This window comes from Cebus imitator, unplaced genomic scaffold, assembly GCF_001604975.1.
Source record: "Cebus imitator isolate Cc_AM_T3 unplaced genomic scaffold, Cebus_imitator-1.0 Scaffold480, whole genome shotgun sequence".
NCBI classification, from domain to species: Eukaryota; Metazoa; Chordata; class Mammalia; order Primates; family Cebidae; genus Cebus; species Cebus imitator.
In genome coordinates, this window is record NW_016107795.1 from 1410624 (window position 1) to 1434416 (window position 23793).

The following is a 23793-nucleotide window of genomic DNA, read 5'->3' on the forward strand; positions in this document are numbered from 1 at the left end:
GTAGCTGGGACTACAGGAGCATGCCACGGCTGCTTAAAAACAAAAATTAATAGAGATGCATCTTGCTGTGTTACTCAAGCTAGTCTTGAACTTCTGGCCTCAAGTTCACCCTCTCTTCTCAGGCTCTCAAAGTGCAGGGATTATAGGAACGAGCCACAGTATCTGGCCTCAAAAGTGCTTTTTACAGGATTCTTCTCTTTTAAAAGTGAAGACTTGGAATTTAATATGTCTTAGTGTGCTAGTATTTGTATTACAATTGCTTTTTCTCTCTCTCAGTGTTTGGCTGCAGAGTTGCATAAGTATTGAGTAGAATGCCCCCAGTTCTGTTTTCTCCCTAAACTATATTATTTTAATGTGGTGTTTTGCAGACTGAGGGGTTTATCAGATTGCATTTGTTGCGTTATAGCACAGTTTATCTGTATTGCTGGAAACATCACATAAGCCTTGATTTTCATAATACAGTATTTTCTTTGTGGCTATTGGAATATAAGACTTCAGTGGTATTTGCATTGTAACTCCTTTTTCACCTTCTACAAGAGCCCTTCTTGTAGCTGGGGAGTGTACCCACGAGATCTAACAGCTGTTTCAGAGCTGCTCATTTTAAAGTGATTAGTAGGGAGTTGGGGGCTCAGAGGTCCTACTCAGAATGTGTCCTGGGTTGTGAATAACTGGAAGATTATCATTAACCAAATAAATTATGGGATTTTTGTCTTAATTATATACACACATACACATACATATGTATATATTACCCAAAACTTAGTAAAGCTAAAATAATAAAATCAGATTTCTTAAGTAGTCTAATTCCCTAAATTTCTTAAGTATTTTCTTCAGTAATTTCTTAAAGTATTCTAATTCTCCAAAGTAAGAATTATAATTCTTTTGGTCAAAGCTGTCCATTGGCTCTCATTTGGAGAGTCTTTACAATGCCCTAAGATAGCAAAGATTATTATCTATTTTGGTCATTTATGTAACTAAGCTCCAAGAACACTGTAGGTGCACAATAAAATAGTTGCTGAATGAATAACTTTCAATATTTGGATGTGATCCAGCAGAAGAGAATACTCTTAGCTTGTCAAACAATGGTAAACAGAAGTAGCATTAGAACAGTAGATACTTGCTCACTTAAAATTAGACATAAGTATGTGTGTGTGTGTGTATATATACATATACATGTATATGTATATATGGTATATATCGTTTGAATTAAATGAAATATATCAGAATTTGTGGCATACAATTAAATCAGTACTTAGAGGGAGGTTTTTAATATTAAAGCTTATGTTAGAAAAGAAGAACGTTTTCAAATCAGTAATGTAATAAATTCCACCTTTAGAAAAGAAGAGCAAATTGAAACAAAGCAGGTAGAATGGAAGAATGAATAAGATAACAAAATCAATGAAATTAAAAACAGAGAAACTAAAGCCAGGTGCAGTGACTCACACCTGTAATTCTGAGACTTTAGGAGGCCAGGGTTGGTAGATCACTTGAGGTCAGGAGTTCAAGACCAGCCTGACCCAACATGGCAAAACCATCTCTACTAAAAATATAAAAATTATCTTGGCATGGTGGCAGGCAACTGTAATCTCTGCTACTCTGGAGGCTGAGGCAGAAGAATCACTTGAACTTGTCCATATACACTAAAAGGCTAACAGGGACTAATATCTGTTAGAGAAATTGTATTTCACATTAAAAATTCTTCAGCAGGCCGGGCACGGTGGCTCCTGCCTGTAATTCCAGCACTTTGGGAGGCCCAAGCAGGCAGATAACGAGGTCAAGAGATTGAGACCATCCTGGCCAACCTGGTGAAACCTCATCTCTACTGAAAATACAAAAATTAGCTGGGCACGGTGACGGCGGCCTGTAGTCCCAGCTACTCGGGAGGCTGAGGCGGGAGAATTGCTTGAACCTGGGAGGCGGAAGTTGCGCCACTGCACCCCAGTCTAGCGACAGAGCAACACTCCGTCTCAAAATAAAAAAAAAAACAACAAAACTGTAGCAAAGAAAACTCTTAAGTCCACATGACTTCGTGCACAAATTACCTGATTTCTTAAAGGGAAAAATAATACGAATTCTGCATAAACTTTTACAGAAAATATATGATGAGGGATTACATCTCCACTCACATTATGAGACCAGCACTACCCTGATACCAAGACCAAGCAAAGACATTATAAGAAAATAAAATTAAAACCAATATATATCATGAGCATAGATAAAAAAATTCCTAATGGAATATTAGCAATCAGTCCACCAATATATAAACAAAATAACTCGTTACCAAATGGTGTGTATCATAGGAATATAAAGTTGATTTAAATAGTTTAACGTTTACTGATGTAAATGTAATTCACTATCAGCACACTCAAGGGAAAAAATATATTCTCTATAGATATAGAAAAGGAACTTGACAAAATTCATCCACTGATAACAAAAAATTGTTGGCAAAGTAGGAATATAAGAGAGCTACACTAATTAATCAGTGAGTTTAGCAAGGTTTTATATTCCTGTATATTAGAAATGAACATTTGGAAAATGAAATTTAAAAAAAGGACCAATTGTCATAGCACCAAAAAAACATGAAACAGGCATAAATCTAATAAAGTATGTATATAGTTTATGTGCTAAAAACTAAAAAAAAATTATGAGAGAAATCAAAGATGACCTAAATAAATGAAAGTATCTATGGTATCTAGGCTTATCATTCATTTCAGGTTAATTTTTGCATATGGTGGAAGGAGTAGATTAAAGTTCCAAGGAATAGGTTGATAGCCAGGTGTTTCAGCTGTATTACAGTATATTATATATATACTACAATGTATAGTATATACATTCTCATGTATTTTTAAAACTCAATACTGTTAAATGTCAGTTCCCCCCAAAATGGAATATCAGTGCAATTCCAATAAACATCCCACCAGATCCTGTCCTTTTTTTAATTTACAAGATTTCTAAGATCTATATAGAAAGGCCCTATAACAACAAACAGTTTTGAAAACCAAGGACTAAATTGGAGAATTTCAAGATTTATTACAAAGCTAATCAAAATAATATGGTACTGATGCAGTGTTAGACACATATATTAATGGATTAGAGTAGAGAGTCTAGGGAAGGGAAAATTATTAATACATGAACCATTGCTTTTGATGCAGATGCCAAGGCAATTTAATAGAGAAAATGTAGTCTTCTCAACAAATGATGCTGAGACATTTGTCAACCTGTGTCTTAGAACTTCAGCCTATTCCTTGGCACCATATGCAAAAATTATCCTGACAGTAATCATAGCCTTAATATAAAAGCTAAAACAATAGAACTTCAAGAAGAGAACATAGAAAATTTGTGACTTTGGGCTAGACAGAAGTATTTTATATATGGCAAAAAAACACAAACATAAAAAAACCCTAATCATTTGAATTCATTGAAATTAAAACTTTTGTTCTTCAGAAGATACTAAAAAGAAAATGAAAAGACAAACCACTAGCTTGCAGAAAGTATTTGCTAGCCATTTGTCTGATAAAGGACTTATTTGGTATATATTAAGAATTCTCACAACTCAATAATGAGAAAACTCAATAAAAAGGTGATTTTTGTTTTGTTTTGTTTTGTTTTTGAGACAAGGTTTCGCTCTATTACTTAGGTTAGAGTGCAGTGTCGCAATCATGGGTCACTGCAGCCTCAACCTCCTGAGCTCAAAGGATCCTCCTGCCTCAGTCCCCTGCGTAGCTGGGACCACAGGTGTGCACCACCACGCCTGTGATCCCAACCACACCTGGCTAATTTTTGTATTTTTTGTAGAGATGGAATTTTGCCATGTTGTCCAGGCTCTTCTGGAGCTCCTGGGCTCAAGTGATTTTGGCCTCCCAAAGTGCTGGGATTGCAGGTGTGAGCCACAGGTACCCAGCCAGCAAAAGGTTTTAACAGATTTTTTTTTGAAGATTTGCTAATGGCAAATAAACACAGGATAAAGGTGTTCAAAACCATTCATTAGCCATTAGGGAAAAGCAGAGTAAAACTACAAATCAGGGAAAAGCCAGAGGATACCAAATGCTAGTGAGAATGTGTAGCAACTGGAACTTTCATATATTGCAGGTAGGAATGTAAAATTGTATTGTAACTTGTAAAAGTCTGGCAGTATTTTATAAATTTAAACATAACACTTCTTATGTGACCTGTCCTCCTCTTATGTATTTATCTAAGAGAAGTAAAACCATGCCCACATAGTATATTTAAATGTTTATAAGCTGGTGAATCATGAAACAAATTGTGGCACATCCAATATTAAAGTGCTATTCACCATTAAAAAGGAGTGAAATCATGCATGCTAAAACATGTATGAATCTCACAAGCATTATGTGTTTGAGATCAAAGCTACATTCAGAAACCTGTACCATTCATTCTGGAAAGGAAAAAATGAAAGTAATAGAAAAGTCATGATTATTAGTGGTACATGATTGCCTCCGAACGGACAAGACAGATTTTTTAGTGTTAAAATACTGTGTATCTTAATCATAGATTATATATTTTTCAAAATGTGTAGATTTGTACCACGAAAAAAGAGTGAATTTTACTCTAAAGTATACGTCAATAAACTTGATTTTCAAAAAAGTTTATTGTATGCAGAAGGAAAAAGAATAAAGGAAGAGAACATAATATGAATTTTTATGCTTATACTGTTCATATTTATTAGTCTTTTTCTCTAGTTTCTGGGTTTTGTGTCTTTCCAGAAAAGCTTTCTTGTCTACAAAATTATAGCAACATAATCTCTTATATTTTCTTCTACTACTTATTTATTTTATTTATGTTTGTAGTAGATTTTACTTTACATCTGGATATATATATATATATATATATATATATATATATGTATATAATATATAAATTTTTGGGGGGTAGGGGCCTGTTTTTTCTAGCCTCATAGCTGTTTTACCAAAATAGTTTGTTGAGCAGTATGTCTTTTTCCTACTGACTTGAAATACCACCTTTATCACATTTTATAAGTCCCAAATATATATGTTCTGGATTCAATACTCCAGTGTTTTTGTTGTTTTATATTATATTTGACATCTGGTAGGGCATCCCTCACCGTTGTCTTTTTCAAAAAATTTTTTGGCAATTCGTGTATGTTTTCCAGATGAGCTTTAGAATCAACATGTCATGTTACATTAAAAATCCCTTTGGGATTTTGATTGGAAGTGCATTGAATTTACAGATTAATTTGGGGAAAATTAACACCTTTACACTATTGAATCTTCCCATCCAGGGACATGGTATGCCTCTCCATTTCTGCAGATTTTTGTTTGTTTGTTTGTTTTTTTGGTGTTGGTGGTTGTTCTTTAGTAAAGTTTTATACTTTTTTATGTAGGTCTTACACTTTTCTTGTTAGGTGTATTTCTGGATAACTTTTTGTATTTGTTGTGAATTAGATTTTTTTCTTCCATTTTACATTTTATTTTCTCATGGGCTATTGCTGATATATAGGAAGGCAATTGATTTTTATGTTGATGTTGCCATTTAGTTTTCATTTGCTTCTCCTGAAGTTTCTAGAAGTATGACTATATTTTCTGCAAATTATATTATTTTGTCGTTTTCTTTTTCTGTATGTGTTTACACCCTTACAGGGTTTTTAGTTGTTTGTTTGTTTTGAGGGGGTTTGTTTTGTTCTTCTGATCTAATTGCATTGGTCACTAATTTTGATTTGGTTATCTTATTCCTGATTTAAATGGGATGCTTCTAAGTTTTCAACTTTTACAGTGATATACATCTTAGATTTGTAGCACAATATTTATTTATTTATTTATTTTTGAGACAAAGTCTCACCCTGTTGCCCAGGCTGGAGTGCAGTGGAGTGTTCTCATCTCACTGCAACCTCCACCTCCCTGGTTCAAGTGATTCTCCTGACTCAGCCTCCCTAGATGCTGGGATTACAGGCTCACACCACCACGCCTAGCTAATTTCTGTACTTTTAATAGAGATGGAGTTTTGCCATGTTTGTCAGGCTGTTCTGGCACTCCTGATCCACCAGCCTCAGCCTCCCAAAGCGTTGAGATTACAGATGTGAACCACTGTGCCTGACTGCAGAATACTTTGTAAAGAATAAAAGTTTTCTTTTTGGCTTAATAAGTGTTTTTATGAAAATGAATATTGTCTTTAATCATGTACTTTTGTTGAGATGATACATATTATTTTTAACCTGTAATACCTTAATGAAGTGATCGTATTAATTAATGTTAGTCATAATGTGTTCTGCTTTTAATATTTATTCAACAGATACTTATTTGGATATTGCATTGTGTCAGGAACTATGTCATACACTGGTGTTAGCACCAAGTCTGAAAGGTTCCTTTTTTTATGACGAAGAAATAATAAGCAAGTATCCAAGAACAAGATAATTTCAGGCTGTGATAGTATTATGTAGGAAATAATGAAGATGGTGTGGTAGAAAGATAAAACCTCCGTTGATAGTATCATCTGAGAAAGTAAAATATAAGCTGAGACCTTAAGAATGAAAGGATTGAGAAAAGCATTCCAGGCAGCTGAGCACGATGGCTCACGCCTGTAATGCCAGCACTTTGGGTGGCGGAGGGGAGCAGTAGGCAGGAGTAGTGGTGCCTGCCTGTAGTCCTAGCTGCTCCGGAGGCTGAGGTGGGGGAATTGCTTGAACCCAACAGGTGGAGGTTGCCATGAGCCGAGATGGCGCCACTGCACTCCAGCAGAATGAGACTCCCTTTCAAAAAAAAAAAAGCATTCCAGGCAGGGGAATGTCACTGTGTATGTACAGTCAATCAGTCAATCAATCTGTCTGTCTGTCTGTCTATCATTCTATTTATTTGTTTGTTTTTTTGGAGATGGATTTATTTATTTATTTATTTATTTATTTGGAGATGGAGTCTTGCTCTGTCGCTCAGGCTGGAGTGCCGTAGCACAATCTCGGCTCACTGCAACCTCCGCCTGCTGGGTTCAAGCAATTCTCCTGCCTCAGCCTCCCAAGTAGCTGGGACTACAGGCATATGCCGCCATGCCTGGCTAAGTTTTTCTATTTTTGTATGTGCAAGATCTGTGACAGAGAAACAGAAAAAAGAACGAATTCTGTTTCTTAGTGTTCTCTATTATCTCCTCCCTTTTTTTAAAATTTTTTTTCTGAGAGAGAGTCTCACTCTGTCGCCAACTGGAGTGCAGTGGCGCAATCTCGGCCCTCTGCAACTTCCACCTCCCGGGTTCAAGCAATTCCCCTACCTCAGCGTCCCCAGTAGCTGGGACTAAAGGGTGTGTGACACTACGCATAGCTAATTTTTGTATTTTTAGTAGAGACGGAGCTTCAGACCATCTCTTGACCTGGTGATCCACCCACCTTGGCCTCCCAAAGTGCTGGGATTACAGGCGTGAGCCACTGCTCCCGGCCTATTATCTCTTTTTTTGTAGTTGTCATATGATACTCTATACTACTACTGAATTTACTGTGCTATTTGGACCTTATTTTTCCCCCTGTTTAGGTTCGTTAATAGGGCTATTTATAATGAGCTGGAGAGTTTTTCCGTCTGTTTCTGGGCCTTGTAAATAAAAAAGTAGTGCTCCATTCCTTAACTGTTATAATAATGCTATGTAATTTTGATAGAAGTTACCGCTAAATTCATTTGGGTTTAGGCGCCGTTTTGAAGGGTTAGACCTATCTATAATTAATATTTCTTCAGTGGACATATTCTGCCTAGGTTTTCTGCCATTTCTTGAGTTAATTTTGATTATTCCTCTTTATAGAAAATTATCTATTTTGCTTAAGACTTTTAGATTTATTGATCCATACTCAATTTTCTGACTTTAATAACTTCTTATATTTTTCTCTGTCTCTCATTTTTCATAATCATTCTTGCCAAAGACTTGTCTCCTCTTTCTAGACTTGACCCAAGAAACTGTTTTTGTTTTTATTAAACTTTTATCTCTTCTCAGTTTCCTCATTTCTGTTTTTTTATTATAAATTATTTGATACATTTTGATTTGTATTCTATTTTGAAGCTTCTCATTTGAAATCTTGGGTTCTAATGAATTTAACACATTTCAGGCTCTAAATGTTTCTTGTTTTTTTTTTTAGACAGAGGCTCACTCTGTTGCCCAGGCTGGAGTGCAGTGGCGCGATCTTGTTCACTGCAACCTCCACCACCTGGGTTCAAGTGATTCTTCTCCCTAAGCCTCTCCAGTAGCTGGGACTATAGGTGCCACGCCTGGCTAATTTTTGTGATTTTGATAGAGACAGAGTTTCACCATATTGGACAGTCTGGTCTTGAACTCCTGACCTCGTGATCCTCCTGCCTCGGCCTTTCAAAGTGTTGAGATTACAGACCTGAGCCACCGTGTCAGGCCTAAATTTTTATTTAAAGATGGTTGTGGCTCAATCCCATATGAAGTAATATGCTCATAATTTTAATTTTCATTTCCTCTGTTTTCCGAGAGTTAATAGTTGGCTTTTATTCCATTTCGTTTTAAATTTTCAAGTAATATTGTCATTTTATAGCTAAGTTTTAGTTTCTTTCAGTTTTGTGGACCAAGAATGTGCCTTTGCATAATTTCTTCATTTTGAAATTGATTGAGATTCTCTATTTTGCTTAAGATATCATCAGGTTTTTGTTTTTAAAGACTGTTCTCTGTGATATACTAAGTTCTAGTTCACTATGAAATACAAGTATTACAGTTATTTAATTCTATTTTTAAATCCTTTTCTCCTTCCCCTGGAGAAATGGTATTCCATGAAACTGGTCTTTGTTGTTAAAAAGGTTGGGGAGCACTGCCCTAGAACATAGGCCTTTGACATTATTTCATTTGAATCCTGGCTTTCATATTTTTAAAATAATCAGAAGTCTTTGTGATATATTTATGTTATATACTTCTGTTAACGGTGTAGGGTGTCCACGTTCTTGTCATCTGGAACAAAGAATTGTACAAAACTCATGGACAAAGCAAGGAAGGAATGATGAGATTTATTGAAAATGAAAGTACACTCCAAAGTGTGGGAGCAGGCCCAAACATTGGGCTCAAAGGCCTCCTTACAGAATTTTTGGGAATTTAAATACCTTCTAGAGGATTCCATTGGTTACTTCAGTACACCCTATGTAAATGGAAAGGATGAAGTAGTTAAAAAGTCATTTACTGCATATACCCTATTGAGAGAATATTTCCTGTTATAGCTGAAATGTGAATTAGCCTTATGGTCCCTACCTCCAAACCCTATTTTCCTGTCTCACTTCCACTTTTATAAGTTTAATGAATTATATATTAACAGTAACTTGAAATGTTAAAGATATGTTGTATTATACCAGTTTCTTTCCTAGCTGCTTAGTCTTGTGATTCCAAGGCTGTTCCTTTCTTGCATCCATTTTTCTTCTTGAAGTAATATTTTCTCTAAATTCAGAAGATGTTTGTGGCTTTTAATTTTCATAGTGTTTACATACCTAAAAAAAATTCATTCTACAGTTTGGAATTTTACTTTCAAAATAATTGTACATCAGAACTTTTAATTGCACAGATATCTTCTAGCATCTAGTGCTGTATTTAGGAAGTCTGGTGTCAATTTGACTCCTTACAGCTCCCCACCACTACAGTCCTGGAAGTTTTGTAAACTTTATATCCTTAGAAGTTTGAAATTTAACCAGGCTTATGACTGCAGGTTTTGTGACGTGTATATGTGTATGTGTGTACCTGTGTGTGTTGTAAAGCCATCTTATAAGAATATTTGTACTCTGTGACTGCTTTTATGATAATTGATAAATAATTCCTGGAGCCTACTAAATTCATAATTGAATTGCATCCTACTCTTGATAAATAGTTTTGGGAGAATTTTTGACAAGCTCATAACTTTAATTCTGTTACAGAAAAATCCACTTAGAAACTCTAGATTTAAGAATTCCATAGAACTTTGTCTTATTTGAAACATTCATAATTTGTCCACTTTGTAAAGTTTATAATTTATGTTAAAAATTTTGTATTGAATTGTTAGTAATGTCATCCTCAATTGTTGCAGGCAAATAAGCATTTTGAAGCATAAGAAAGAAGTCATGTTTTATGTAAGTGCTATGGAACAAAGTTGTGTTAACTATTATATCACTGATTTCTAGATTATAGTAGCTGCCTAATATTTGTTTGATAGATGAGTATGAATGAAAAAATGTAGGAATAAATCAGGTTTTTTCTGTACATAGACTTTTTGAAAGGTAAATTATCTTTAATGCGGTTCACTTTAGTTTTATTTACTGTAATCTCAGAATACCATAATGAATCATTGACCATTCTTAAGAAAGACTATTTCTTTAAGCAGGTTTTTATTTTCTTTCAACCTTTTAAACTTCAGTCTTATACATGGATTAGTGTTCTGTGACATTACTGAAGATTTTGTCTTTGTACAGAAAAAATATTTCAATTGGAATAATTTTGGAATTATTTACTCCATTAAGGATTATGATATTTTATACCCTTATTTAAGACTATAAAAATACAGACAGAAGGAATTATTTCTGGGTCATGTGTAAAATAGAATAAGTTGTGATGACTTTACAATTATGAATTTTTCTTATTTCTTAGGTGTAATAAGTCTGCTTATCAATATTCAAAGAACTTATGAGCAGATAGCCATATTTATCCAGACTTATTTGAGAGAGATAATGTTAAGCAATTAAGAATTTATTCAGTCACTGTCATAAAATGATCATAAACTCGTTTCTTAGTTTTTGTACTCACTTTTTTGTACTCAGTTTTTAAAATATGTTTTCCTATGCAAAACATATTTCATAATGAATAATACCAAAATTAAGAAACTGTTGTCTTCAATTATGTTCACAGTCTGTGCTTTGAATACCACTAAATACGTTATATATATGAGTTATATAATTCATTCTATAATGATGGCCCTAAGTCATTTCTAATGAACCTTTATTTTTTGTAGCTAAAGTGGTATTAGTTATGGATTTATATCTGTAAACCCATTTTATGTTACTGAAATGTCTAAATTGATCCAAAACACTAAAAGTAAAATTTAGAAAAAATATAAAATCTTTTTGGAGGGATTTTTCTACATTGACTGGATTTATTAAGAGATCTTAAAATTTTAAGTATGATAAATTTTGGACTGAAGATAATTTCTTTTCCTGGAGGAAGTATGGGGATTATTTGTTTTAAAGTGCTTTTATAATATAATCAAGATCTAGAACACCTATTTTGAAATGTAGATTACTGGTTTAAAATCAGATTACCAGCTTTTGAGATTCAGTGATAAAGAGACAGGGTATTTTCCAGAACAACAAAAACAATAATAAATGTTTCTTATTTATTACTGTTTTTTTTCTTCTGGAAAACGTCAGATGTGGGATGGGGTTAGTGTTGAATATAAAGAAGCCTAAACTTGGGATTGCCAGCATTTTATTTTTATAAAGCATGTTTATCCCTAGAGACTGACCCTTTTTTCCATCTTCACCTCACGTAATGCATTTGATGTACTTAAGTATGTTCCTAATTGGTTGTTTTGTCTCTGGTGTCACATCTATCTAAAACTATCGGTAACATGGTCTCTGATTACCTTCCTTTTACTGGTTACTTGCCTTAATGCTTAAATCCTTCAGTAGCTTACAATATACATTCTGAACAAAGCACAGTATTGAAAGGCGCCATCTTCCTGAAGCATCATTGCTTTTAGCACTCAAATTCATAATTGTTTTCTCGTTTCTCTGTATAATCACTCTATTAGTACCTGTTTAGTACTTCTTTCAAACTTGTTTGATAGTTACTTTTACATAGAATTGCCTTTCTCTGTTGTATATTTATGAAAGGTATTGATCATAACAAAATCATTTTTGTATTTGTATAATCCAATGAGTAGCCTACTGCTTTGCAGTCAGTATGTAATTTGTAGATATTTGTTTAGTTGAATGGAGTTTGTATGTATGGTATCCAGTTATTTAAAATATACTAATTTTCTTACCCTTTGGAATAAATAACAGTTTATTAAACTACAGAATGAACCACTCTTCTCTCCTATGGCAGCGATATTTCTATTTTGAGGAGTAGTTTGAAATGTAATGCTAATGATCACAGTTGGTCCGAATGATCCCGCATTACCAAATTTCTCTGTGACTTTGTGTTTTGAATGTAGAAGGATTTGAATTACCATTAATGACAAGCAAATTCATTCAGCTCTGGCCATTGTTAAAAGACCTTGGTTTTCATTATTGTTTTTATTAAGTCAGGCTTACTTTGGGGAGAAAGTGAAAAAGAATTTTAATTATCTTAGAAATCTAAGTAATAGCACTGTTAAATAATAGTTGTTCTGTTAAAATAAAAGCAACCTCCATAGTGAAATATCACCTTTTAGTCTTTAGAAATTAAAAGGACTTAACATGCGTAAAAGTATAGAGACTTCTATAATAAAACCTCTATAGGCCAGATACAGTGAGTGACGCCTGTAATCCCAGAGCTTTGGGAGGTCAAGGTGGGCGGATCACTTGAGGTGAGGAGTTTGAGACCATCCTGGCCAACATGGTGAAACCTCATCTGTACCAAAATATACAAAACTTAGTTGGGCATGGTGGCATGTGCCTGTAATTCCAGCTACTCCGGAGGCTGAGGTGGGAGAGTCACTTGAACCCAGGAAGCAGAGGTTGCAGTGAACTGAGATTCTGTCACTACACTCCAGCCTGGGGGACCAGAGTGAGACCCTGTCTCAAAAAACAAAACAAGACAAAACAAAAATATCCTCTACATATCTATGTCTCAGGTGCAATATTTTCAAGAATTTGCCATGCAGCTTGTTTTCTTTAAGTATTTGATGACAAATTTCCAACACTATTTCTACATACTTTAGTATGCATGTCTGAAAAATAAGGATATTTTCTTACATAGCTGGAGTCATTCCTTTATATTATCTAACACTTAATTTGTATTCAGATTTCTTGTCTCAAAAATACTGTTTTTACATTTGTCCTGCTTGAATATGATTTAAGTAAGACCTATTATTTTGCTGGTTATATATCTCAAGCGTCTTTAATTTTGAACGGTTCTTATTGTATTCAAAAAAGATTTTTTGCTCCCATTCTACTTACTTGAAGAAAATGGTCAGTTTTGCTGTAAAATGATTCAAATTTTAGATTTGTCTTTTTGGCTTATATTCAACACAGTAATTCTCAACCTCTTTCTCCTTCATGATTATTGTTGTTGTTTTTTATTTTCTCTTGTAAGGGAACATTTAGCAATGACTGGAGACGTTTTTGGTTGTCACAACCTGAAGGAGTGTTGCTACTGCCATTTAGTGAGTATAGGCCAGGGTTGCTGCTTAACATCCTGAATTACACAAGACAACCCCTAACAACAAAGAATTATCTGATCCAAAATGTTAATAGTGCCTTTACATTACAGAACATTGATTTATCTTGTTCCTGTATTTGCCTTACTACTAATTTCCGTATGCTGGAAGTTATTTACAGTTCTAAAAGTTCTGTCAGATTATTGTTTATTGGGGGGGGAGGGGGACAAGATTTCTTTATAGGAGGTGCTGTGTGTTTTATGTTGCAAAAATTGGGAGCATATTAGGCTTGGTTGTTCACTTTTAGTAAATTAAACAATGGGTTCAGGTTGTTAATAGCCTGATCCTTAAATGCCGATTTTAAAGTCAGCTTTCCCAGAGCATTGTGAAAGTTCAATCCCTTATTATTCCAGCATTGAATTTCCTGGTGGAAAGTATATTGAATTAGTTAATTGGATAACTGGTCTTTTGGTGCTAGATATTTAAAAATCTACTATTTAAATAAAGGTCCTTGTGTTTGTTTTTTTCATCTATAACATTGAATTGAACCTGGTGATTTCTTAGCCTCTTGCATTTTGATGGTTCTTTATGCATAAACATCATTTCATAAAATATCCAGCTGGTCAAAACAACACATTCAAACCACTTTAATACAACTTTTCAAAAAGGCAAATTGTAACTTTGATAGCTTTTTGCTCCCTTGAGAATATATTTAGTAAGGACATTTCTTTGTCTTCTCTCTTCATGGAAGTTACTTACATATTTCATTTAAATAAAATATTTTCAAATACTTAAAAAATTATTTATTTATTTATTTATTTATTTTTTTGAAATGGAGCCTCGCTCTGTCACCCAGGTTGGAGTGCAGTGGCTCGGTCTTGGCTCACTGCAACCTTCGTCTCCCAAGTTCAATTGATTCTCTTGCCTCAGCCTTCCAAGTAGCTGGGATTACAGGTGCGCACCAGCATGCCTCACTAATTTTTATATTTTTAGTAGAGACAGGATTTCACCATGTTGGCCAGGCTGGTCTTGAATTCCCAACCTCAGGTCATTCACCTGTCTCAGCCTCCCAAAGTGCTGGGATTACAGGTGTGAGTCACTGCGCCCGACTCAAATACTTATTTTAATTTCTTATTTGGACCATTTTTAATGTTTGTTTTGTTTCAAAAGTTGGTTGTGATTCAAAATGATTTTTTTTTTTCTGTAGAATAATATAATAAAAATGAGGTAGGTTTCAAAGAGAAAATTCATTTTAGTTTTTAATCTGAACTGTCTCAGCTGGGGACTTGGGATGGTAGAGACGCGAATGCCCATAATTTAATAAAGGAATACTTACTTTTGTGTGTTTACCATATTACATCTCTTTATGTCAGTCTTTCTTCACTTGTCTTGTAACACAAGCTCTTTCCACTTGGAAAGAGAGGAACTGGCATTAAAGTAGGAAATTCTCTTTTTCCTCCCTGTACTTTTATACCTCTTTTTCTTTCTCATTTCCTTATGCACTTTCTACCCTATATTATGGTTCATTTTTACACACACTCATTAAAGAAATAAGTTCCTACATAGCAAGGCTGGTATCACACATTTCTGTATCTCCCATAGTATTAAACAGTATTTTTTACACATAGAATGTTTGCAATAAATGTGTGTAATAAATCAACGAAGATAGCATTTACACCACCTGCTACCTAATGTAAGATTCTCAAGATCTATAAAGTATACCTTTAGATGTATTTATTGTGATTACCCCCTCCCTCCTTCTCCAAATACACTAGAGCCTTTTAGAATCTGAAAAGGAAGAATCCCAAAATCATCTGGTAAATTTCACCTTCTTTACAGATTGTTATTTATTCAGTAGTCACTTGAATCCTGACAGTGAGTTAGGCACACTCTAGTTGCTGGGTGTACATGACTAAACCAAAAAAAGTATTTGTTTTTAAAGAGCTTAGAAAGACTCTTTATATAATATTCGTGTGTGATAAATCTGTGAAAAAAAATTAGAATTGATACATGGCTGAGAAAGAGAGACTTGGCTAGGTCACACAGGTAGCAGCTAAAGCAATTCTGGTACCTAGGCCTTCAGATTTTAGTAGTGTCCTTGAAATAGCTCCTTCTTCATTAATCATAAATGAGGGATGGAGAGGAAATAATAAATATCCATTCCTGTTCTTTTCTGTCATCTTCATAACCCTCCCTCTCTATAAGAATTGCATAGTCATTTGAATTCACAGTTTTTTAAATTACTGAGTTTTGCAATATAGTGAGAATAGTGGGCCTAAGAATAACATAACTTTTATGGAGAAGTTTAAAGTCAGTAAGAAAGTAAATGTTTCTGTATTTAGTATATCTCATTAAGGCATGGAAATGCAATTTTCTTAGTACATTTTCACCAGGCTAGTTATGATACACTGCTGTGTAGGGGACTTTGTGTAAGACAGTCGCTTCCGATTGAAATTTGATACCTTCTATTCTCCAGCTTCTAACCTGTCTTTCCCTGTAGTAAAACCCTGTGTGTTTCTGTCATAGAGAAATTTTATACTTGCCAGTCCATATTCCTTCTTTCTCTCCTCTTATACAAATCAGTTATTTTGATCAAAATTCTTTATATTATTCTTTATGCATGCAGTGTCTCCTTTGAACATCTTTAGCACCTCTGATCTCTACCTTTGATTTATCAGTTAACTATATACTGCTCTTTGAGGTTTTTTTACTTTCTAAAATATTCATTTAAAACATTGTATTATGGTATTTCATGTGTTCATTTTACCTATTTATTTTCATAAATTTATTTTATTTGCTTTTGTCTCCTCTTATTAAATTGAAATAATTGTAAATATTTTAACACATTTCAGAGATTAGAAAATTTCATTAGGAAACACCCTTTTGTTTAGAAAGACTCATCTTCTGGACTTTTGTTTAACAATAGGAAAACATTTTTACTGCTATAATTTTGAATCACAGCTTGCTATGCCCAAAAATTCACTTCCTAAAGTATAGTACTTTAGTCATTATTTAAGATTCTTGCTTTCTCATACTTTTGCAACTACCTTTAAAGATAACTTAAAATTATCCAGGCCTGGTGGTACATGTTTATTTGTGTATAAAATATTTGAAATCTCAAATGTTATTTTATGTTAAACTACTTTAGTTTAAAGGAACTTTGGAGAGAAACTTATATTATTTCTTCCCAGATTTAACATTTAGTATTAAATGTTTTAATTAATTAGAACAGTATTCCTGGTTACTTGATAGTTGCCTTTTCAAGATGGAACAGTATTATTTCTGAGGTTACGATCGTTAAGGATTTATTCCTTGAGTTGTCTTTTTTATTATTGACCTTCGGGATACTAGGCATGAGCATGATTGTATTCCAGTCTGTTGGATAATTTTACACCTATTTTAGTTACTGCAGTGTTAGTAGTAGCTTAGATTTGTGAAATAAATTAACTCTGATCATATTAAATAGCCATATTTCATATCATAATTATCAATTTTTATCAGTAAGCAGAAAAGAATATGTTTTACTACCTGATTATAAGTAGCACTGTGATACGGAATAGCAAAATAAAACTTTACCCCTGTCTTAGGAGTCTGTTATTTTCTAATTCTTTAGATTTCTTATAATTGAATCTGCTATACTTATATCAGTATTTCTTAACATAGTAAATAGACCCCTAAAAGTCCCAGAGACCATTTCAAGGTGTCCATGAGGTCAAAACTATTTTTATCATAGTACTGAAATGTTACTTGTCTTTTTTACTATGTTGACATTTACAATGATGGTACAAAAACAGTGGTGAGTAAAACTTCTGGACCCGGAGGCCATGGAACCAAACTGTACTAATATGATTGTATTCTTCACCGCCACATGCTTGAAGTTAAAATAAAATGAAATGCTAGTTTAACTTTAAGAATGTCCTTGATGAAGTGATAAAATTATTAATTTTATGAAAACTCCCCTTTTGAGTGCATGTTCTTTCAATATTAGTATGTGGAACCAAAGCACTTCTGCTGCATACAAAAATTATGGTGTTGTATGGAGGAAAAATAACTGCTATTTTTTTAGATGTGAGGCAAGTTAGCCTTTTTCCCCCATGAAATGTCATTTTTACTGTAAAGTACAACTGAAAAACTACAGTTATCAAACCTGGATATTTGGCAAATACTCCTAAAAATGTTTTAAGTGAGTCTGTCACTTTAAGGAAAACAATACTTATTGCCAATGATAAAGTTAAGCTTTCAAGCACAAATTAGAATTTTGGAACTTATTTGCCTAGGCTTGACAGCTTTCCGGTACTTAAAGACTTTTTGATGGAATCAGTGGTGATATTAATGGATGTGATTTTTTTGATATTGATATTTTATACTTAATTCTTCATTTGGTCCTGAAAGCAAAACATTTAAAAATTGCTGATTTAGTTAGTTTTCACTACGTAAGCATTATACTCATAACCCTACATATACCTAATAACCAAATTAAAATAGAAAAGAATGTTAGTAAAGAAAATTAGACTTCATATGAATAAGAAAGTTTTGAATTCTTCCACAAATATAATTGTCTTTAGTTAAGCAACAGGCTTATCTATGTCATGTTGAACTTTTTAGGGCTGCATTGTATTTACCATTGATAATTATATTAACATATTTTTTCCCTCCCCTGCTTTCTTTTTATTTTTCTCCTCTCTTTTCCTTTCGCTGTTCATTTCTCCCTTCTGTCTTTTTGCATTTGTTTTATAGGTGGAGTCTTTCATTTTGGATCAGGATGATTTGGAAAATCCAATGCTGGAAACAGCTTCCAAGTTGCTCTTATCAGGTACTGCTGATGGTGCAGACCTCAGGACAGTAGATCCAGAAACACAGGCTAGACTGGAAGCTTTACTAGAAGCTGCAGGTATGTACTATACATAGTAATAAGACCACCTTATTATCTATAAAGTTTGCACATCAATGTAATAAAAGCTCTTGTTGTTATAAGTGAATGATACTGGGTATTTAGAATGATAGTATTCTTAAAGGTTAATTGGTTAGTTTCTAGAGAATTACCTGGAACATTTTACCAAAGCATATTATAATTTTCATTACCAGAATAAAATCCACATGCTATAGTTGACCTTATAGGTAGAGATTTTTTTTTCATTTGAGTTTGATTATTTGTGAATTCTGTATTTGTGAATTTGCCTACCTGTAAAAATGCATTTTAACTTCAAAATCAGTACTAGCAGTCCTTCATAGGCATGTGTAAAGCAGTGAAAAATTTGAATCACCTTACATGCATGTTCCCAGCAGAAGTTGAACAAAGTGATGCTCTACATTCTTGTTTCAGCTCTCCTAATGTAAATAAGTGTCCTTTTGAGGCCTATTTAATGCCAAGTTTTTCACATTTTTATGATTTTTGTTGGTGTTAATTTAATTTTTTATTTTTGTGGGTACATAGTAGGTGTAAGTATTTATGAGATACGTGAGATATTTTGATACAGGCATACAATGCATAATAATCACATCAGGGTAAAAGGGCTATCCATAACCTCAAGCGTTTATCCCTTGTGTTACAAACAACCCAATTATACTCTTTTAGTTATTTCTAAATGTACAATTAAATTATTTTTGACAATAAGCCACCTTGTTGTGCTAGCACATACTAGGTCTTATTCATTTTTCTAACCATTTTTTTTGTAGTCATTAACCATCCCCACTTCCCTGCCCCCAGTGCCCCAACTACCCTCCGCAGCCTCTGGTAATCATCCTTCTACTCTCTATCTTGGCTATTGTGAATAGTGCTGCAGTTAACATGGGAATGCAGATACCTCTTCAGTATACTGATTTTCTTTCTTTTGGGTATACACCTAGGAGTGGGATTGCTGCGTTATATGGTAGCTCTATTACTAGTTTTGGGAGGGACCTCCAAACGGTTCTCCATATTGGTTGTATTAATTTACATTCTCACCAATAGTGTATGAGGTTTCCCTTTTCTCCACATCCTGTCCAGCATTTATCATTGCCTGTCTTTTGGATAAAAATAATTTTAAATGGTGTGAAATGATATCTCATTGTAGTTTTGATTTGCATTTTTCTGATGATCAAAGATGTTGATACCTTTTCATATGCTTCTTTGCCATTTATATGTCTTTTGAGAAATGTCAGTTCAAACCTTTTGCCCTTTTTGGATCAGATTATTAGATTTTTTTTTCCTATTTGAGCTTCTTATATATTCTGGTTATTAATTCATAGTCAGTTGAGTAGTTTCCAAATATTTTCATCTGTTCTGTGGTTGTCACTTCACTTTGTTAATTGTTTCCTTTGCTATACAGAAGCTTTTTAACTTGATGTGATCCCACTTGTCCATATTTGCCTTAGGAGCCCTTGCTTTCATGGGATTACTCAAGAAATCTTTTCCCAGTCTAATGTCCTGGAAAGTTTCCCCAATGTTTTCTTTTAGTATTTTCATCATAGAGGTCTTATGTTTAAGTCTTGAATCCATTTTGATTCTATTTTTGTATATGACGAGAGATTGAGATCTAGTTTCATTCTTTTGCATGTGGATATCCAGCTTTTCCAGCACCATTTATTGAAGAGACTTTCCTTTCTCCACTGGATATTCTTGGCAACTTTGTCAAACATGAGTTTGCTATAGATGTATGGATTTGTTTCTGGGTTTTCTATTGTATTCTAGTGGTCTCTATGTGTACTTTTATCCCACAATCATGTCATTTTGATTACTGTAACTCTGTAGTATAATTTGAAATCAGGTAACGTGATTCTTTCTAGTCTTGTTCTTTTTGCTCAGGATACCTTTGGCTATTCTGGATCTTTTGAGGTTCCATGAAAATTTTAGGATTGTGATATGGTTTGGCTTGTGTCCCCACCCAAATCTCACCTTGAATTGTAATCCTTATTATCCCCTTGTGTCAAGGGAGGAGTCCAGTAGGAGGTGATTGGATTATGGGGACAGTTTCCCCCATGCTGTTCTTGTAATAGTGAATGAGTTCTCATGAGATCTAATGGTTTGATAAGGAGCTCTTATCCCTTGACTCCTCACACTTCTCTCTCCTGCTGCCATATTTAGAAGGTTCTTGATTCCTCTTTGCCTTACTGCCATGATTGTAAGTTTCCTTAGGCTTCCCCAGCCATGTGAAACTGTGAGTCAATTAAACCTCTGTTCTTTATAAATTACCCAGTCTTGAGTATTTATTTATAGCAGTGTGAAAACAAACTAATATAGATTGCTTTTTCTGTTTCTGTGTAGAATTTCATTAGTATTTTGATAGGAATTGTATTGAATCTGTAGGTTGCTTTGGGTAGTATGTACATTTTAACGATATTGATGCTTCCAACCCGTGAACATGGAATATTTTCCCATTTTTTTGTGTCCTCTTCAATTTTTGCATCAGTGTTTGATAGTTTCCATTGCAGAGATCTTTCACTTCTTTAAGTTAATTCCTGGGTATTTTGTTTGTAGTTATTGTAAATGGCATTACTTTCTTGATTTGTTTTTCAGATTGTTGGTTCTTGGAATATAGACATGGTACTGAATTTTGTATGTTGAATTGTTTCCTGCAATTCTACTGAATTTATCAGTTTTAATAGGTTTTTTCGTGGAGTCTTTAGGTTTTTCCAAATATAAGATTATATTATCTGCAAGTTAGGATAATTTGAGTTCTTCCTTTCTAATCTGTTTGTCTGTCGTTTCTTTCTCTTGTCTCATTGCTCTGGCTAGGACTTGCAGTACTTTGTTGAATAGAAAGAAGTAGTGAAGCTGGGCATCCTTATCTTGTTCCAGTTCTCAGGGGGAATGCTTTCAACTTTTTTCCATTCCCTATAATGTTAGCTGTTGGTTTGTCATAGACAGCTTTTATTACCTTGAGATATGTCCCTTCTATGCCAATTTTGCTAAAGGTTTTAATCATAAAGGGATGCTGGATTTTATCAAATGCTTTTTCTGCATCATTGAGATGATTATATGATTTTTGTTTTTAATTCCCTTTATGTAATATATCACATTTATTGACTTGCAGGTGTTAAACCGTCCCTGCATTCCTGGTATGAAACTCTCTTGATCAAGGTATATTATCTTTTTGCTATACTGTTGGATTCTGTTAACTAATATTTTCTTAAGGATTTTTGCATCTATGTTCATCAGGGATATTGGTGTGTAGTATTCTTTCTTTTCTTTTCTTTTTTTCTCAGGGATATTGGTTGGTAGTTTTCTTTCTTTTGTTCATTCATTCATTCTTTCAGTTGTTTTGGTATTAGAGTAATGATACTGGCTTCATAGAATGATTTAGGGAGGATTCCCATTTGCCCCCTGGGTTCTACTGAAGAAAGTTTGTGCCCAGATGAAATTATTACAGAATTCATTTGGAAGCTTTTTTCACCCTGTGACCCCTCGCTAATTCTGCTGGCTGCCTTCCCTGAGGTCCCCTATTAGATGCAGTCAGGGATGGCATACCTCGGCTCGAGCTGGAGACTGGGAGTACCTACAAGACTCTTCCTACTGCTGCTTCTACCTTCATATTTCATGCAGCTCCCTATGTTCATTTTAGTTATAGGTGAGGTTAAATCCTTCTCTTGTGATCTGGATTTTCAGATCCCCCAGTGGATATGTGTGTTTGGAGACAGGTTTCCCCCCTTTCATACTTTGGGAATTCACAGTTTTTTGATTGTCTCGTGGAATTTGCAGCAGTGTGCCACTTCTTTCAAATAATCTGTGAATTCTTTTGGTTTTTCTGGTAACATTCCTGCCATGTTTCTTAGAACCAGAGTTTGTGGTATGAGTCTCCACTTGCTATTCTGCCCATCCGAGTGGGAGCTGCACATTAGCCCTGTATCCTCTCTGCCATCTTTCTAAGTCCATTTTTTTTGTTGATTTTCTGTGTGAAAGATCTGTCTAATGCTGAAAGTGGAATGTTGAAGTCTACAGCTATTCTTATATTGGGGATCTGTCTTTCCCTTTAGCTCTAGTATTTGCTTTGTATAGCTGCTTAGTGTTCCAGTGTTGGGGGTATATGTATTTAAAACTGTTATATACTTTTGCTTAATTGACCCCTTTATGATTATATGATTATATAATGATCTTCTTTGTCTTTGTATTTTTGTGTTGAAATCTATTTTGTGTAATGTTAAGTATAGCTATTTTTGCTCTTTTTTGGTTTCCAGTGGCATGGAATATCTTTTTCAATCACTTTATTTTCACTCTGTGTGTATCTTTATAGGTAAAGTGTGTTTCTTGTAGGCGACAGGTCATTGGATCTTACCTTTTATTCATTCAGCCTCTGTATGTTTTTTGGTTATAGTCCTTTAAGTCCATTATGTTCAATGTTGTTTTTGATAAGTAAGGACTTATTCCTGTCATTTGTTATTTGTTTTCTGGTTGTTTTGTAGTGTTATCTTCCTTCTTCTCTTCCTGCCTTTTAATGGAAGTGATTTTCTCTGATGGTATGTTTTAATTTCTTCGTTTTTATTTTTTGTATCCATTGTATGTTTTTTCATTTGAGGTTACCATGAGGCTTGCAAATACTGTCTTATAATCCATTATTTTAAGCTGATAACAACCTAAAACTGCTTCCATAAGCAAATTTAACAAGCTAAAAGAAAACCAATGACTCTATCTTAAGTTTATCCCTCTACTTTTTAACTTTTATTGTGCTGCATATGTCTTGAAAAGTTGTCATAGTTACTATTTTTGATTGGTTAATCTTTTAGTATTTCTACTTAAGATTTGTTAACACACCACAGTTACAGTGTTATAATATTCTGTGTACTTAATATTTATTATCAGTCAGTTTTGTAACCTTCAGATGATTTCTTATTGTTCATTAACATTCTTTTCTTTCTGATTAAAGAAATCTCTTTAGTGTTTCTTGTAGGACAGAGGTGGCGATGATGAAATCTCCCAGCTTTTGTTTGCCTGGGAAAGTTCCTCTTTCTCCTTCATGTTTAAGGGATGTATTTGCCAGATGTTCTATTGTAGGATAAATTTTTTTTTGCCTTCAGCACTTAAAATATGTCACGCCACTGTCCCCTAAGCTGTAAGGTTTCCACTGAAAAGTCTGCTGCTAGACATATTGGAGCCCCATTGTATGTTATTTGTGTCTTTTGTCTTTCTGCTTTTAGGATCCTCACCTCCTTTACCTTTGGAAGTTTGATATTTAAGTGCCTAAATCTATTTGGTGTTCTGTAACCTTTGTGTACTTAAATATTGATATCTTTCTATAGGTTTGGGAAGTTCTCTGTTAGTAACCCTTTACTATTCCTATTAACTTTCTGCTCTTATCTCTTTCTTTATCTCCTTTTTAAGGCCAGTAACTCTTAGATTTGCCATTTTGAAGGCTGTTTTCCAGATCTTGTAGGCATGCTTCATTCTTTTTTATTCTTTTCTTTTTTTGTCTCCTTTGACTATGTATTTTCAAATAGCCTGTCTATAAGCTCACTGATTCTTCTGCTTGATCAATTCTGCTATTGAAGGACTCTAATGCATTATTCAGTATGCCTATTGCATTTTTGAGCTCCAGAATTTCTGCTTG

General features: G+C 34.1%; 1 protein-coding gene across 6 annotated transcripts in view; it reads left to right on the plus strand.

The window, feature by feature from the left end:
- Positions 1-23793, plus strand: part of ANKRD17 (ankyrin repeat domain 17) — a 178125-nt gene that overhangs the window by 59117 nt on the left and 95215 nt on the right. For all 6 annotated transcript variants that reach the window (XM_017512944.2, XM_017512950.1, XM_017512945.2 and 3 more), the window contains exon 2: positions 18011-18164. In XM_017512944.2, coding sequence (XP_017368433.1) covers positions 18011-18164 — 154 coding nt within the window. The remainder of the gene's footprint in view (positions 1-18010; positions 18165-23793) is intronic.